Genomic DNA, 17,831 nt, shown 5'->3' on the forward strand with positions numbered 1-17,831 from the left:
GGAGAGATAAGACCTTTGAACCCAGAATCACGTGATCGCACATCTGGTCGAACGAAGTCTCTCCCTTTTTTTTCTGCCGCGCCTGCTTGCCGAAAAGAATCCAGAAGAGAATGTCCGAGAACCGGGGGAATGAGTCATAACTCGCAATAAGGAAAGAACAAAAAAGAAGTTTTTTCCCCCTTTTCACGCATTATCACTGCCTTTGGAGAAAGAAAGGAAAAGTTTTCACCACACACACTGACCTTGCGTTTCTGCTTTCAAAGCAAACAAAATTACCCAGATCAAAATAAATAATTCATTATTATTCCTACTTCCTTTTGAACGACGATCCCCCGAATTTCTGTTCTGGATATCAAAGTTCAAAATCCCCGGAATTCCGGGGTTTCCACTGAGCATAAACACCCCTGATACAGACAAAAGTCTTTAATCCGGACTCGTCGGGACTTCGGCGATTCTGGATTATAGATCATCAATTTAAATCTGGTAAGATGGCATGCAGAAATTATAAAAATTAAAAATATGAAACCGTAATTTATGAAATAAAGAGCAATTATGATCTAAAGGGTATCAAAATTAACAAAAAAAGAAGCTTAATATTTATTTGTTTACTTTATTCAACATTTCTTTCAAGGCGCACATGCGTAAAGCATACATTACGCATAGTCGAAATTCGAAAATTGCAACCAGAAAACTATTTGATGTGCATTCGTGATATTTATAATGATGAGAAATTTGATTTAAATCATATCAAAGATGGAGTACATCAAGATGAAATACTACATTTAGTAAGGAATTATCAGCGGAATGAAATAAAAACATCTGCCCTGAAGATCAACTTCCAGTTCATTGCGCGCTGTCACGTCCCCTCCCCTCCCGCAGCGTGAAATTGATAAACAGATTTCGGAATGGTTAGAGAAACAAAGTATGTGCCTTTATCCATTTTTTGCAGCAATTCCACTCAAAACATGCTTTCGCTTTGTAGATCCTTTGGCAGCTCCAGAATCGGAAATTCTTTTTACATAATCGAAAGTTCAAGCTTACTTTCATAAAATTGCTCTAACAGTCTGCAAAAAATAATAAGCCGGATCCAATTAGAAGATTAAGGAACAATGCAATCTGCAACATAAACTGAAATAGATAGTTAGATAATTTTAGCTTATACCGTCCGTTATACATTAAATGCAAATGAATAAACGTATTGTGCACATGCGTAAACGCATATGCGCAGAAAGTTTGTAGCTTTGAGGTCCAGATTATAGATCATTCCGGATTATGGACGTCCGTATTCAAGACTTTTGACTGTATCTTGTTTGTAATAAATACTGTTCTGTTAGAGAAGAGAAACTGGAGTAATGAAACAAACTTTCAAAATGTGACCAATGATCTTGCTAATGATAAAAAAAGAAGGAAAGTAGCATGTTAAAATGTTGGAACTAAAGTTTTATTCAAAAAAAATTAATGCAGAGCTTTTACTTATTTCCCTTTATGCCATTCTGACATTTTGTAGATTTGATTTTCATTAACAGAGATGGCAGATGGATCACCCTCAGCAGTAAAACTTCTTGCTGCATTGCTGTATATTGCTATAAGAAATAATATGTAGGCAGGAGACTGGAAGCACTACCACACAGAGCCAGATAAATGTAAACATCACCAAATATATGGCAATGACAGTTCAAAACTGATAATCATACTAAAACGATCTATGCAGGTAGCAACCACTCCTCTTGCTTTCTTTCAGCTGTTCACAATTTACATGCTGTAGCATATCTATCGTCTTTGTGGATGTAATTTATTCTTCGCTTATTAATATTTTTCTGATTTTCACATTAACTTTTCTAAAACTTTGTTTCCACACAGTTTTTATTTAGATACTCTTAAAATCATATTTTTATTTAACTTGTATACGCATAATAGTAAGCTATTTCATCTACATTAAATATCATATTTAAGAAGCTACATTTGTTTATGCCTGCAGTAGTAAAACCAGCCAATCAAATGAATGAGGGAACATAATTGTAACTACATATCAACACATTATTTTTTAATATGCTGGTAAGATCAACATTAACCTTCTAACTGACATAAGGTTTTGGGCTAATTTTTGGAATATGGTAACAGGCAGTTTGGCGACATTTTGGTAAGGCGATAAAGGTTACTAACTAGGACTTTAGCAGTGTACATGGATAAAGTCAAGAGTATGCACAATGCCATTTATGTGCAATTCTGGGATGTTTTTTTTAAGTGAAAATAGGTCGACGTGTACATGGATGATACCGTGTATGCGCAATTCTTAAAAACGCGGCAAGCAGTGGGTGATTCTGCACTTTCTCCCAATTTCGCACCTAATCTTCGTCATGATTAAGCATTTTTTTTCCGTAAAAGTTCTAGCATAAGCGTAATTCGGGTAGCAGATTGTTGGGAAAAATGTTGAGTAAAAAAAAAATGCCTTTTTACTTCGTGAAAACAAAATGGCATCCAAAACAAAACTAGCATGTTGATGTAGCAGGGTTGGTCGCCACATTTTCGCCAAAAAACCACCAAGTTACCATAATCCAAAGATTAACCAGGTTTTGCTCTAAAACAATAAAAAATATATTTTCTTAACCTCCTACTACTCTATGCCTGGACTCCTCTTGGGTTTTCATACGTAGAGAACCCGTTGGCGGCGTTGCATTTTTACTAGCCAAGTTCCTGGTTCATCGACGATGAGTCGAGCCGTAAACATGATTTTTAGTGCATGTAAATTCAAGTTAGCAGATAAAACAATATTTAAGCATATGGTAGTAAAAATTCACAGATAATAAGCATGTAGATGTAAAACTAACCGGTTTAACGTGATATACGAAAATAAATTTGTATTAAATTCAAGTTAGCACAGAAAAGAATGTATTAAGCATAAGACAATATACAGTCAAAAGTCGTTAATTCGGACACAAATATCCGGACCTCAAAGCTACAAATTTTCTGTGCATGCGTCGCGCTGAACGCATGCGCAGAAACCTTTACCGCTGCGAATTTGCGTGTGCGCGTTTAATGTATAACAGACGGGATAAGCTAAGCTAAAATTATCTAATTATCTATTTCAGTTAATGTTGCAGATTGCGTTGTTCCTTAATCTTCGAATTGGATCCGGCTTATTAATTTTTCTAGACTGTTAGAGTAATTTTATAAAAGTAAGCTTGAACTTTTCATTATGTCAAATAGAATTCCCGATATATATTTACTAATATGTAAAGGATATACAAAGCGAAAGTATCTTTTGAAGTCCATTAAACAAAAAGTGGAATTGCTGCAAAAAATGGATAAAGGCATATCCTTTGTTTATCTAAACTTTAACGTTTGTTTATCTTTAACGCCGCGGCGGAGTGCAATGAATTGGAAGTTGATCTGTCATCACTATCCTTATCTTAAGGGAGATGTTTAATTTTATTTGGCTCATAATTGCTTACTCAATGTAGTATTTCATCTCGATGTACTCCGTCTTTGATATGATTTAAATCAAATACCTCCTCATTATAATTCGCTTCCGATAGCGAAGAAAGTTACAGAGGTTATTGAAAACGAAAAAATTTCGATTGACAAATTAGTCGGTATTCTCGACACAGCAATTATAGGACTTGAACAGCGGAACTTTGTACCTGAACAAGAAATTATGTCTGTTTATAGAATTAAAGAGAACGTATTATCACATAAAAAACGAAGCAACTTAAACAACTTACATTGAAAGAAATGTTTAATAAAGTAAACAAATAAATATTAAGTTTTTTTTTTTTTTTTTTTTTTTTTTTGTAAATTTTGATACCCTTTAGATCATAATTGCTCTTTATTTCATAAATTATGGTTTCATATTTTTAATTTTATAATTTCTGCATGCCATCTTACCAGATTTAAACTGATGATCTATAATCCGGAAAAACCCCTAATACGGAATCGCCGAAGTCCCGACGAGTCCGGATTAACGACTTTTGACTGTATAAGCATTTATAACGGAAATAAAAAATATAAATTAGTATTTGTGTACTGAAATTACCCGGTTAAACGTGATAAAAGAAAAAAAAAAAATTGTCTTAAATTCCGGTTAACACAGAAAACAATATATTCCTTACACCAGCAGTGGTTTGCTAATTTTGATGACCATGGTGATGCACCAAACTATTCTGTCATCTTAGATAATCAATAATATTTTTTATTTCAATTTAATCATCTATTTATGTCCCACCCGCCATCCTCTGAAAGGTTATTGTTAGAAAAGCATTAACAATACATTATCTTGTTAAAATTTTATGCCATAAAAATTGATTTATTCTCATAATTTTAGATGACAATAACTAATAATAAAAATAAAAGCATTACTTAATTATTTAAAATGCACATGCACATTTTTGCGGCCTACGGAAACAAATTATTTTAGAGGTTGGAAATCTCATGGTTCTTAAGAGTTGTTAATAATTAAGAACACAACGTGAACAGCCGTGTTACAAATTTGCATTCACCCTTCCCGCCGTATTTTCTTCCATTCATCCCCAACCGAGAACCGGCATCTATCTACGAAAATATTTCTATCTATTCGTTGTTAAAAAATTCAGAAAAAATAATAATAAATTAGAGAATAATAATATAAATCTGCAAATGCGAATGAAGTGATAATTCAACAAAGTGAACATAAGAGGAATGGTTGCAAACTTTGAACAAGCGAATAGGATAAATCTGCTGGGTTACCAGGTTTGAACTATTATCGCCTAAGTTGGCGATGTTTACATTTACCAGGTTCTCTGCGGAAGTGCTTCCCTCCTCTTTTCTTCTAATAAACATCTTTAATTATCTAGATAAATTTTAAGATGCACATACACATAATTATTTAGAAGCATCAGTAAGATTATCCTTGGACATATATAAATATATATATGGCCTAATCAGTTGTAGGTTTCAAATCTGGAATGCGTAAAACTTGCGATTTGTTTTTTGCCTTTCACATACTTCTTTCATGTGGTCTACTTAGTGTAAGATAATTTCAGGACCAGGCAAAAGTTGACAGTTAAAAAAAGTTATTTAAAGATTTCAGATTGAAGATATGAATCAAATTACAGTTTTTACATTAGAATTCAATCAATATACATGAAATTAGACATTTGTTTTTTTGCATTTAACACAATGTGCAAATGCATGACATTAAGCCAAGATCACAAGTCGACAATTTTTTTAAGAAAATCATTAATCTTCGGAGTGGTCAAGTTTTTGGATTCCTTTTTGATAAACTGTATATAAAAATAAAAACGTTATGTACACTTATATACTAAATTTGAATTACTTTAATTTTTGTTTTCCTAACTTTCCATTTATTATGATGATATTTGGATCATTAAAGAAACTGAGAGAAAACTATCTTAAATAATGAAGTAATACATAAACTGGCAGAAACTAACTACATACAATAAAGCTAGCTGCTCAGTGGATTAAATGTTTGATACTTTTCAAAAAAAATTTTGAAGCTGCTTCATACATACGACAGATGGCGGAAGCTACTTACATATCAAAATATCCAGGTCCAAATCCTGACAAGAAAGAGCTGTTTGTAATTTTAAAATATTTGCTAAATATTACCATTTAAAGGCTAAAATGAAGTATCAAATGCATGCCAAATTTGGCAATTTTGTTGTTTGATAACGATTTTATTCTGGCAACATTACTTCCATTCTTCATGATCATGGCCAGTATAGAATAACAATTTTGTGCAAATTTTTTTTTTTTTTTTTTTTTTAAAGCAAAAACAGATTGCTTTGTAGATGGGGTGAACAATAAAGCATTTTACTTTTTAATATATAGAATCATTATTTAATGGTCAAAATTTGCATTTTAAATTGCTTAAGTTTATTTTCTTTTGATATAGTGATAATGTTTGCTGACTTATGATAAATGTCGATAATTTGGTGATGTTTTGATTAAAATGTGAACAAAATCATCAACTTGCATCCAATAATTAATTTTAACCCATTTAAAATTCTTTATTCTAAATACCTTCTTAAAAAGCCAAGTCGAACAAAGCTGCAACCACTGCTAAATGCTGTTAAAAGTACCATTTTTATTATCACTGGCTTGGAATAACACCACTTTGTCCAACAATAGGAGTAAATATAAATATCTAGTTATTTATGGCATTATGGCCACAGTTTATATGTACATAATAATCTGGTTCAGATAACAGAACAGTACCAATTTATTTAAATCTTTTTGGGGAACTTTAAAATTTACTGATTTTAAATTTTGTTTCTTTTGGTCTTTGTGGATTTAGTTTTAAATTTCTTACTTTATGTCTGTTAACTGTTTAATATTCAGCAATATACTGCACAGAAATGAAATTGGAATAATTTGTTTCCAAAATAAAAACAATTTGATATTGTAATATACAGTACAAAGTCCGTAATCCGGAATGATCAATAATCCATACCTCAGAGCCACAAATTTTTTTTGGATGCTTTACGCAAGCACGTTTAACGTATAACAGATGGTATAAGCTAGGCTAAAATTATCTTTACTTTTGATTACGTCAAAAAGAATTTAAAATAATGATCTATAGTTCGGAAAAACCCTAAACCGGATTCGCCAAAGTCCCGATGAGTCTGGATTACGGACTTTGTACTGTATATGGTTATTATGATTTTACCAGTGTTACACTTAGACAATTTTTTAAATCATGTTCCATTACAGTTTGTAAAAATTCTACATACTTCATATATGAATACTTTAAAGCTCAGGATCTTCATCACTGTATTGTAAAATAAAATATTCATGCATTTCGCGCAGCCATTCTTTGGAAGTATCTTGCCTGAGCTTCATCAAATACAGATCCTATAGTACGTTTAGCAAATATACTTCTTCCTATTTTTAATGTTTCAGATTCTTCATGTTTACTTTCTTCAAAGTCATCAGATGGTTGCTCACTTTTAGAACATTTTTTCACTGGTCGTTTTATATTACCTTCAGGCTCATTATCAGATAAATCACAGGTATCTTCAGTATGGTGTTCTACTGTTCTTTTTCTATATTTTTTATGTAACTTACTATCTTCATGCTTTGTTTCAGGATTGCACATGCGTTTTGAATTATCTTTTGCTTGAAGATTCTTATCATGTGAATCTTCATTAGAACTTTCCCCACTATTGATACTTGAAACGTGTTCTTTTTCAACACATGATAAAGAATTTGAATCTGAATCCTCATTAGATTCATTTGTACTTAATGCCTTTGTATCCCTATCCAATGAGGAAATAGTATTACCATCTTTTTGAAGGGGTGGATTTTCTGATTCAGGTACTTCTTTCTTATTGCTAAATCTTTCTCCAAATTCTGGAATTTTCTCCTCGCCAACTGTCTGTTTTAAAAAATGTCGGTAAAAGCCACTTAAATCTTTCTGCTTTGTAACGTCCATCATATCATTTAACATATTTTCACGACGTTCCCTTTCTTCCTCCTCTTCTCTTTCTTGCAATTTCTTTTTGTATGTTGAACTAACAAATGCTTCTTTATCTTTAAACTCATCTCCTTCCTTTTCTCTTTCAACTTGAATTTTCTTTTCAACTCTTCGTTCGTACTCTTTCTTCCTCTTTTCTGCGGCTTTTAGGAGTGAATCTATATAACGAGAAGACTTTTTTTCTGTTGGAACAACTTTTGCAACTTCCTTTGCCTTCATATCATCATATATACTGTCATATTCATATATGGAGGGATCATCTAACTGCTCAGCTTTAATACTTTTCTTAGGCTTTGCTTGAGGTATTTTGGTAGATGGTTTCTTTCCGCAAGAATCTTCATCGCTATCACTATCAAACAGTTTATTACTTTTTAAAGACACTGATTCCGCTTTCTTAGGTAGAACAAGACCGAACTTTCTTTTATTTTCCATTTGTACACGATTCAAAATATTCCATATAACCCTTTAGATTCGTAGACACATTATAGACTAAAGTAAATATTTACACACTTGCTGCCATTTCTAAATTTGTAAAAGTTTATTCTTAAAAAAAAGGAAAACTTTTTGTAACATTGATTATAAATTGAAAAGCGCTCATATATCAATTTTAAGCATTCATTCTTAAAATATAACACGTCAAATAATTTACTTCTACATTAAATTCAGGAAGATTGATGTCTTCTAATTCGAATTGCAATCTCTTTCATTTCTGTGTCTCTATGGAAGCAATGTCTATATTTTTTGAGTTTTACAGAATTCCGCAAATCGGAACCCGGAAGTGTGTCTACGTCATCACCGGAAATGTACCTTTGATATCTCCGTTGGCAACAAAGCTTGGCGAGCATTTGGCGTTATTTTTTTCCCGTAAATTTTTCCGCGAGGTCAAGAATTGGCGCTAATTTAGTTCACGTGTTAATTAGCGAGTGTGAGGTGTGTATCTATTGCGCCATTTTTCTCGCTTTCCTTCAGCTATTTATCTTCTTTTTTTTCTATTAATAATTATTTGTATTTTGTTATATTTATGAAGTAGATTCATAATTATGAATTATGAAGTAGATTTACATTCTTTTCCTGGTGCAACGATAGAAAGGTTAAGACGTAAGATATCCTTTTTGGACAATCGATACCATTTGATTTTGGTACATGTTGGTACCAACAATTCGAATGACAGTGTTGAAGATATTCTAAAAAGTACGATTGCCTCTTTAAGGATATTAAACGTTTGAACCCGAATATCAATGTTATCATTTCAGATATCCTACCACGTGGTGAAAGATTTTTTCACAACTTTAAATCAGCGAGTAGCAGCTTTGAACCGTTTACAGGTAATTAATAGAAAGATTGTAGAAATTAATTCTCAACTTGAAAAGTACTGCCAAAATCGAGAAGCGTTTTTTATTTGCAGGTCGTCTCATCATTTTGGAGCTAAGTTATTGGCTAGGGATGGATTACATCTAAACCGTCTGGGGAACAAGAAACTTGCGGCAGTTTTCCTGGATAATATCAAGATTGTTTTGACTTCAAAGCCAGTTTCTACAAAGGTAAGTCCTTTTGTATTGCCTTGTGTTTCATTTACTACATTGGATTTTCCACCTCTGAGTGATTCTTTTGTTTCTGCAAGCCCTTCTTATCCTCTCTATTCAACTGTTTTAAAGCATGGTTGTGCTGTAGATGCTACTAAGAAGGCTAATTCTGATTTGAGAAATGCTGCTAAAGTTGCTTCTAGCTTTCGGCTGAAGAGGGTTGCTATTTCTGGTGCTGGATCTCGTTTTAAATGTGTTGTCCATGGTGGTGACTCTCATTCGAAGAATGCTGTTAACCACACAGATGGTTTTAGTTTGCATCTGCAAAATGATACCACCCCTGGCTCACATCCGAAAAACGTTGCCAACCCAGATGCTAGCTCTCGGTCTCTTTGCATTGCTGGCCATGGTGGTGGATCTCGCCCAAGGAACGCTTCTGTCCATAGAACTGGTTCTGGTTTGCATGTAAGGAATGGGACTAAACCTAGATGTCATCCTAGAAATGTTGCCATATGTAGTGTTGGCTCTCATTTTAAGTATGTCAATGGTTTTAGTTCACGTCCAAGGAATGCTGCCGTCCCTCGTTCTGATTCTGATTTGTGTCCAAGGAACGTTGCTACCCCTGGCCTAAGTCCTGAGAATGTTGTCATTCCTGGTGTTGGCTGTCATTCTAGACTTGTTGGTGTCTGTGGTACTGGCTGTCATCCGAAGAATGCTGCTTCTGGTTTGCATTCAAGGAATAACGTCACTCCCAGCCCCTGTCATAGAAATGATATCCTTGCTGATGTTGACTCCTCCAGGCGTGTTGCAGTCCATGGTTCTGGCCGTTTTCTGAGGAGCAGTGCTAGTTCCACTGTTAATTCTTCTACGAACACTACTGTCCCAATTGCTAGTTTTCAGAAGAAACCAATTCGTGCTTTTGGTGATGGTTTGTGTCCAAGGAGGGATTTGACTGTTAGTGGCAGTTTGCATCTGAAGAATGCTGCTTCAGCTGTTTTGCGCCTAAGAAGTGTAATGGCCTACATGGGATCATCACTAAAGAATGCAGTCACTGCTGCTGGTTGTAGTGTACAGCAGGCAAGTGCTGTTTCTTTCAGTGATTGTTATCCATTGTATTGTGCTTCTGTTAGTGGCAAAGGGAGTTTAAAAAATGATTTAACAAATTTTGATATTTCACAACCTAAATTGTGTACAACAAAAGATGATTTTTACTCTGACTTTGCCTCTAGTTATGTTTTGCAGCAAAAGAACATTTCTATGACCAGAAAAGCACTTCTTGTAGTTCAGGCCTAAGTTTCTTTCACTTTAATAAATTTTGTTTACTAAAAGATCATGTAGAAAGCAGTGAAATTAATTGTCAAGTGAGGAAAAATAAGTCTATGTGTCCTATTCTGACTGGAGGGGGGTCCGAAATTGACTGTAATGCACCATCGCTTTATCCTAGAAAATGTGATATTTGTAAAAAAAACTATAAAACTAAAAATTCTTTTAATAATCATAAAAAAAATTGCAAAGAAAAACTTGAAACTGAAAATTTTAAACTTTCAATAACTTCTCCTCAGAGTAATATTCTTATAAACATTGATAATGTATTGAGTGCTAAAAAATTAGAAACCAAAGAATGTATTAGTGATAAAATAGAAATGGCTTATCTTCGTAAATGTGAAATATGCTTAAAAACTTATAAATCGAAGAATTCATTTTATAACCACAAAAAAAAAAAAAAAAAAAAAAAAAAAAAAAAAAATGTTCAAATAAACAAGTACCTGATTTAAAACAAAATTTTTCATCTGTTTACCCTCGGAAATGTCTAAATTGTAATAAATGTTATCCTTGCAAATTATTTTTTAAACATAAGAAATTTTGCACAGAAGTTAATAAATTGTATGTATGCTTCATACCTGATTGCCATAAGTCTTTTACATATGTTTTAAATTTTAATAAGCATTTAGCAGATGAACATAATTTAAATAACTTAAAAGAATATTCATTTGAAACAATGAGTTATTTTCAAGATTGGCTAGAACTGGAAGGAACCTCGACATTTACTTCATTCAGAAAGTTTTCTAAAGTAATGAAAAATTCTAAAACTTATCATTATTATTGTTGTCAGTTTACTACACAAGGTTATTCTGATTTTGAAAAAAAAACTAGTCGGAAAAATGAAAAAGGTACAGTTTCAAAAAGTGTATGTTGTCCGGTCAGAATATGGACTTGTGAAGAAATGAATAAAATCTGTTTTTTACTTTCCTAAACATAATCATGAGCAAAAGTTTGAAAATTGTAAATATCAGCCATTGAAACAAAGTACGCGGTGTTTGATAAAAGCAAATTTACGTTTGTCTGTGCCTCCACAAAAAATAAGGGATATCTTACAAGATGGATCATGAAATCGCGAGAATAGAAATAATTTCCCTGTAAAGGAAAGCTTTGTCTCCCGTAAAACTATTTCTGCTTATTCTAGATATTTAAACAATTCATTGCGTCCAAGTAGTGATGCAGTTTCTGTTAATTCAATCATTGAAACTTTAAAATGTGAAGTATACAATCCTGTGTTATTATATAAGCCTCAGAATAATTCAACTTTGTACGGTCCAACTGATCTAGATAATCTTCCAAATCATAAAGTATCGTTTGCTCTTGGTCTTCAGACGCGTGAACAGAAAGAAATGATGATAAAAGGTTGTACAGAGATTTTATGTATCGAATCTACACATAAGACTAACCAGTATGATTTTTACCTTCTTAATCTTATAGTACCTGATGAATTTGGTTGTGGCTATCCAGTTGCTCATTTTATTACTAATTTTCTAGATGCTGACACTCTTTATTGTTTATTTAATAGTTTAAAGTGTCGTGTACCAAATTTATATGTAAACTGTGTAATGACAGATGATGACAAAGTTACATATCCTGCATTTTCAAAGGTTTTTGGTCAAGATATTAAGCATCTTTTATGTTCGTGGCACGTACGCCAAAGTTGGTTCCGGCAACTAAATTCTAAAGTGGTAGATAAGGAAGTGCAACAAAAAATGCTAGGAGAATTAACAAATATATTACATGAAAGAAACCAGATCACTTTTCATGATCAAATAAGTAAGTTTTTGAATGACTATTCTAGGAAAAGTAGAGATTTTATTGAATATTTTTCTGAAAATTATAAAAATAGATTAGAGGAATGGGCTTTGTGTAATCGGAACTTTCCACATGCATTTACTGATACTAACATGTACTGTGAATCTTTTCACAATCAGTTGAAAACTGTTTATTTTAAGCGGAGACATAATAGACGATTAGATATTTTAATTTCTACACTTCTGACAATTGAGAAAGATAAATATTTAAATCATACCTATAAATTATACACTAATGTATCTCCCAGAAATTCCATTTCTTGTTTAAGTAGGCATCAAAGAGGACTAAAAATTAGGGACAGTTATGTAAATAAATGCTCTGATACTTCTTGGACTGTTTTTTCTCAGACAAAAAATAAAATATATACTGTGCAGCGTCTTTTTGAAATTTGTCCGTGTCAGGATTTTTGCTTTTATAGATGCCCTAAAGTATCATGTGTCTCCTTGTGTAGTCACTTGTATCACTGCAATTGCTTAGATAAATTGCTGTGCAAACATATACATAAAGTGCATTCATTCCTTAATAGACAAAATGATTGGGTGTTTAATCCCTCAGGGATTAATCTTGAATCGAATCAGAAATGCAATGAAAGTATGAAATCAATAAATGTGTATTCTGTTAATCATTACAATCCACAAAGTATTGAACAGAGAGTAAATGCATGTGAAAACCTTGTAGAAGAATTACTGCAATTAATAAGACAACCAAAAGTCCAAAATGTCATGTTAAAGTGTGTTCATACAACATTAAATTCATTAGTTTCAGAATGTAGAGGAATTTTAAACTCGAATGAAAATTCAAGAGCAGTTTCAAGTGCATCATGTCCAGTTTCACCAAATCAAAAACTTAACCCACAATTGTTTAAAACTTCTAAAAAGAGAAAATTACAGAAATGTCAGCAGAATAAGAATCAAGATTTTAATGTAGATGACCCAGAAATAAATGAATGTGTGGAAAAGAAAATTAAATTTAAAGCCATAGCATTTGATTTAAATGACAGTGATAAATATCTATGTGATTTAACCAGTGTTGATCAAAATAAATCATTTTCCCTACCATTTTTTCAAACTTTTCAGTAAATGTTAGAATGAATAAAGATTTGATCAAATCATGTTTAAAAATACATGATATTGAAATTACACCATATATGTTAAAATCTATAGATCCTTTTATAAGTAATGAAGAACACTTGTTTAAATCTGTATCTTCATGTTTTCGAAAAGGATGGCTCTATAATACTATAATTGATGCTTTTTTATTTAAAATATTAAACAGTTATGAAGATTTTGCCTTTGTTAAGTCTAATTTACAAATTCCTAAACCAAATTTTTGTATTAAAGATCCATTACTAACAAGATTGAAATCAGCGAAATTATTTTTTATCCCTGCAAATTTAAATTGTCATTGGATATTAATAATAGTAAATATTCCAGATATGGTTTTTGAATTTTATGATCCACAAAATAAATCATGTGGGCAAGAGTATCAAATTTTAATTCATACATGGTGTGAGGTTTTAGCTAAAATATTTGCTACTAGCACTAAATGGAAAATAATTTGTCCTTCACATATTTTGCAAACTGATAATATGAGCTGTGGTGTTTTTGTATGCTACTATGCTTATCAGAGGATTAAAAATCAAAGTTTAAATACGCCAGTTAATATAACTGAATTCTGGAAATTGATATACAAGCATATAATTTTAAGTGATTGATATATTTAAAGAAATTTAAATTAAGAAATGTTTTTCAGGACGGCATTCCATTCCTTTGGTGATGCTTGAAAAATATAAAGTATAATGGACAAATAATTTGCAATTCATCTGTTGCCATACAGTTTCTATAAAAACACTTTTTTTTTTTAGTTTGCTTTATTTTGTAATGATGTTATATGGCCAATAAACAAATAAAAATGCTTATGTTTGTATGTAACTTGGTAGTATAAGAGAAAATTGTTAAAGTAGGCAACAATGAACCTTTTTGGCCAGGGTGATACCCCCAATTGTGGATAATAGAGAATAGTTCATTTTATGTTAACAATGCATTCTCGGGGACCTACATGCCAAAATTTTCTCTTATTTTTAAAGAGGAATCAGAGAATTTGTACTTAACACTTCATCCCATTGACTGTGAAGGATTTCCTCAGGAATGATTAGTGGTTCTGCACCAATTTTCATGGCCAATGGGATAGTATGCAAGTACTGCAAATTTTTCTGTTCATAAATAATCTCATATCTGATCTCAATCTGATCATTTTTAATATTTCAGGCTTATGTTTGCAAAATGAATAGTGCATTGTTTTCAGTGATCTTGGCTGTTTCACAATTGAATTTAGTCTTCTTTATTTTTCAGTAAACGATTGGCAGGAATCTGGTATGTATTTAAAAGTCAAGAGCAAGCTCTGCCAGGAGAATTTTCTGAAACTGAAACTCATAAATTTTTGAGTAATATGGTTGAATAATAATATTTATACTCTAGTCAAGGAATTTTATCTGATATGTCTTTATTTTCAGAAATAAAAGATGAATAAAAACTTTGTAAAATAATTATTATGTATTCTGAATAAAGTCTGGGGAAAAAATTATCCATTGTTGAATTATTTTTTACTGAAAATTACTCTACATATTAGGAATTAGTCATATCTATGAAGCATAATACAGTCAAAAGTCGTTAATTCGGACACCCATAATCCGGAACTCAAAGCTAAAATCTTTCTGCGCATGTGCCGCGTTGACGCATGCTCATAGGCGTTTTACGCGTGCGCGCAAGACAGTTACGACGGTGCATATGCGTCTGCGCAAGCGCAGAATACGTTCTCGCGTGCGCGTTTAATGTATAACGGACGGTATAAGCTAAATTATCTATTTCGGTTAATGTTGATGGTTGCGTTGTTCCTTAATCTTCGAATTGGATCCGGCTTATTATTTTTTGCAGACTGTAAGAGCAATTTTATAAAAGTAAGCTTGAACTTTCGATTATGTCAAATAGAATTTCCGATGCTGGAGCTCCCAAAGGATCTAGAAAACGAAAGTATGATTCGATGTCCATCAAACAAAAAACGAATTGCTACAAAAAATGGATAAAGGTATATCCTTTGTTTATCTAACCGTTCCGAAATCTGTTTATCAATTTCACGCTGCTGTGCGCGGGGGGGGGGGGACGTCGCGGCGCGCAATGAACTGGAAGTTGATCTGTCACCACTATCGTTATCTTCAGGGCAGGTGTTTTTATTTTATTCGGCTTATAATTCCTTACTAAATGTAGTAAGTATTTAATCTCGATGTACTCCGTCTTTGATATGATTTAAATCAAATTGCTCGTCATTATAAATATCACGAATACAAATCAAATAGTATTCTGGTTGCAATTTTCTAATTTCGGCTATGCGTAAGGTACGCATGCGCGCGTTGAAAGAAATGTTTAATAAAGTAAACAAATAAATATTAAGCTTCTTTTTTGTAAATTTTGATACCCTTTAGATCATAATTGCTCATTATTTTATAAATTACGATTTCATATTTTTAATTTTATAATTTCTGCATGCCATCTTACCAGATTTAAACTGATGATCGATAATCCGGAATAGCCGAAGTCCCGACGAGTCCGCATTAAAGACTTTTGACTGTATAAGTAGTGTTTCTTACAAGAAATTGACTAATACATTATCCCAATTTCTTCTTAAATAAAATATATTTTCATTCTTTATTTCATCATCCATGATATCAATTGATTTTCATTGATTAAGATTAAAAAACACTATAGTCACTTAAAAATGTGGACACTTTTTTTTTTTTTCGCTGGTTAATAAGAGTACTTGCATATTTGTTAAGTTTCAGTACGTAAAGCTGTATACAAATTAAACTTTCACACATTCCAATATCAAAAGAGCTACCAATAATTAGATATTTTAATTTTTCAACATTCAAAAACAAAGAAATAGGAGTGAACTTGCTGCTAATCAAAAAGATGAATATACTGGTCTTATAATAATTATGAAAAATGAGTGCTAAAGTTACAGCCCATTTTTTAATTTTTAACTATATAACTATATATTTTAACTTATAAATATTGCAAAATAAGGAGGCTTAAAAGTTTGTGCGTCAGGCAAAGGGCTTGTGGTCTTTCACACAGAAGAGTGTAGCCAGACTTATATTAAAGCATTCAGGAAATTAAATAATTTTAATTCTAGAATAAGTCTTATCGTTACTTAATAGTTAGATAATGCCTATTATTATTTCCTGTCATTACAGAAGTACTTGCTGAAATTTCTTTGTTTCCCATTTGCATGGATGGTTTCAAAGAGTTGAATTTTCTGCAGAACTCTTAATATCCATAAATTGTTTGACACATTAAAAATAAGTGAATATTTGCTCTAAGCATATACATGTATTTCATTTAAATTTAATAATAATAGCATATATATAAAATCCAGATTTGATTTAAACATTCATAACTAAAGAACAAACACTGCTTTTACTAAGACCATGTTTTCTCCCATTTTGCATCAGTTAGTTATTTTCATGCACATGAGTATATTTTGAAGTGTTAAATTAATTATCATTTCTATTCTTGGATGCTCTATGACTCAGAAAATAAAACTTAATGCTAATCTGATATCTAATTATTAATCTACTAAACCAAAATAATGAGGTTCTATAGTGCATGAATTGGGCAAAAGTGTGCAGTTAAATTCAAACTTGTAATATTCTGTAGCAACCATTTGAAGTCACATTTCCTAATGTTTCATTAAACGGAAAACTTTACAATTCTAACACATTCATAAATCTCTTAAATTTGTATCATAATATAGTAGGAATGGTTCTTGGAATTAAGTGTTAATTATTTCATCAATGTTGAACTGTGCTGTTTTTCTCTCACAGCATGAATAAATGTGACTGATTATAACAGCAACTAATATTGTGATATGCAGAATAGGGGTGTAAAAAGCCTACAACAAGCAATTTTAAATATTGGGTCTAGTTGAGCACTATTACAGATTGAAAACGTCAAAGTGTCAAAAGTATATGGAATAAAACCTGCATTTTTAGAAAATGAGAGGTTTCATAAATGAATACTGTAATGATATACGTAAGGAACCAAAAAATATTTTTTAGATACGAGATAATGTTCTGTATTGGTGTGTATGATTTATACTGAGAAACATGACACAAAAATTTAGATCATTTCAGATAGGATTTTACCAGAATATTTTGTGTTATGGTATATCATTTGTGTATGTGGAAGTGATCTGTTCAAGATATAACTGTATTTTCATGCCAAAGATTACACCTGCAAAACATGAAACATATCCTATGAACTTTGCAAGGTATTAGCGAAACAAAAATAAGAATTGGTTTTGTTGGTGCAAATTAAATGCATTATACAGTATCAAGTATATACCAAACATTTTCCAGATTTTCTAAACTGGTAAGTAAAGACAAGAATACGTCCAAGTACAGTTTTAAAATACTACTACATATAAATAAAATTGTTGTGAACTGTTGAAAAAACTACAAAAAAAAAATTTAGATTTTACTATGTTAAACCACGTTGTGTTTATGGAGTATAAAAATTAACCGTGGCTTCATCACAAACTTAATATATCTATAAAAAAGATTTTGTACTTTTTAAAAACGTTCCCATAGGTTCAATGCCATATAAGGTATTTAAAGTAGTGTTGTATTATACATAACAGCCAAACAG

The 17,831-nt window shown here is 31.8% G+C and overlaps 2 protein-coding genes across 7 annotated transcripts; one reads left to right on the forward strand and one right to left on the reverse strand.

Moving 5' to 3' along the window:
- Nucleotides 1-5,980: 5,980 nt before the first annotated feature.
- Nucleotides 5,981-8,214, reverse strand: LOC118205774 (uncharacterized). The gene has a single exon (XM_035378053.2). It carries the CDS (start codon nt 7,901-7,903, stop codon nt 6,788-6,790), a length of 1,116 nt encoding a protein of 371 aa, XP_035233944.2. The 5' UTR covers nt 7,904-8,214; the 3' UTR covers nt 5,981-6,787.
- A 53-nt stretch (nt 8,215-8,267) lies between these two features.
- LOC118205776 (uncharacterized) lies at nt 8,268-14,712 on the forward strand. Of its 6 annotated transcripts, none has more exons than XM_085821546.1 (3): nt 8,268-8,401; nt 8,558-9,012; nt 14,464-14,712. In XM_085821546.1, exons 2-3 carry the CDS (start codon nt 8,710-8,712, stop codon nt 14,587-14,589), a joined length of 429 nt encoding a protein of 142 aa, XP_085677672.1. In that variant the 5' UTR covers nt 8,268-8,401; nt 8,558-8,709; the 3' UTR covers nt 14,590-14,712. The 6 variants fall into 6 exon arrangements, 3 of the variants coding, with proteins under 3 accessions (XP_085677672.1, XP_035233948.2, XP_035233952.2); XR_015042476.1 differs by lacking the exon at nt 8,268-8,401 and adding an exon at nt 14,216-14,326 and having other exon boundaries at nt 8,408-9,012; XR_015042477.1 differs by lacking the exon at nt 8,268-8,401 and adding an exon at nt 14,216-14,326 and having other exon boundaries at nt 8,408-9,012; nt 14,481-14,712.
- Nucleotides 14,713-17,831: the final 3,119 nt, after the last annotated feature.

Source organism: Stegodyphus dumicola, chromosome 8 (assembly GCF_044657685.1).
Source record: "Stegodyphus dumicola isolate Sdum_Otavi_A_Nest chromosome 8, ASM4465768v1".
In the NCBI taxonomy this organism is placed as follows: Eukaryota; Metazoa; Arthropoda; class Arachnida; order Araneae; family Eresidae; genus Stegodyphus; species Stegodyphus dumicola.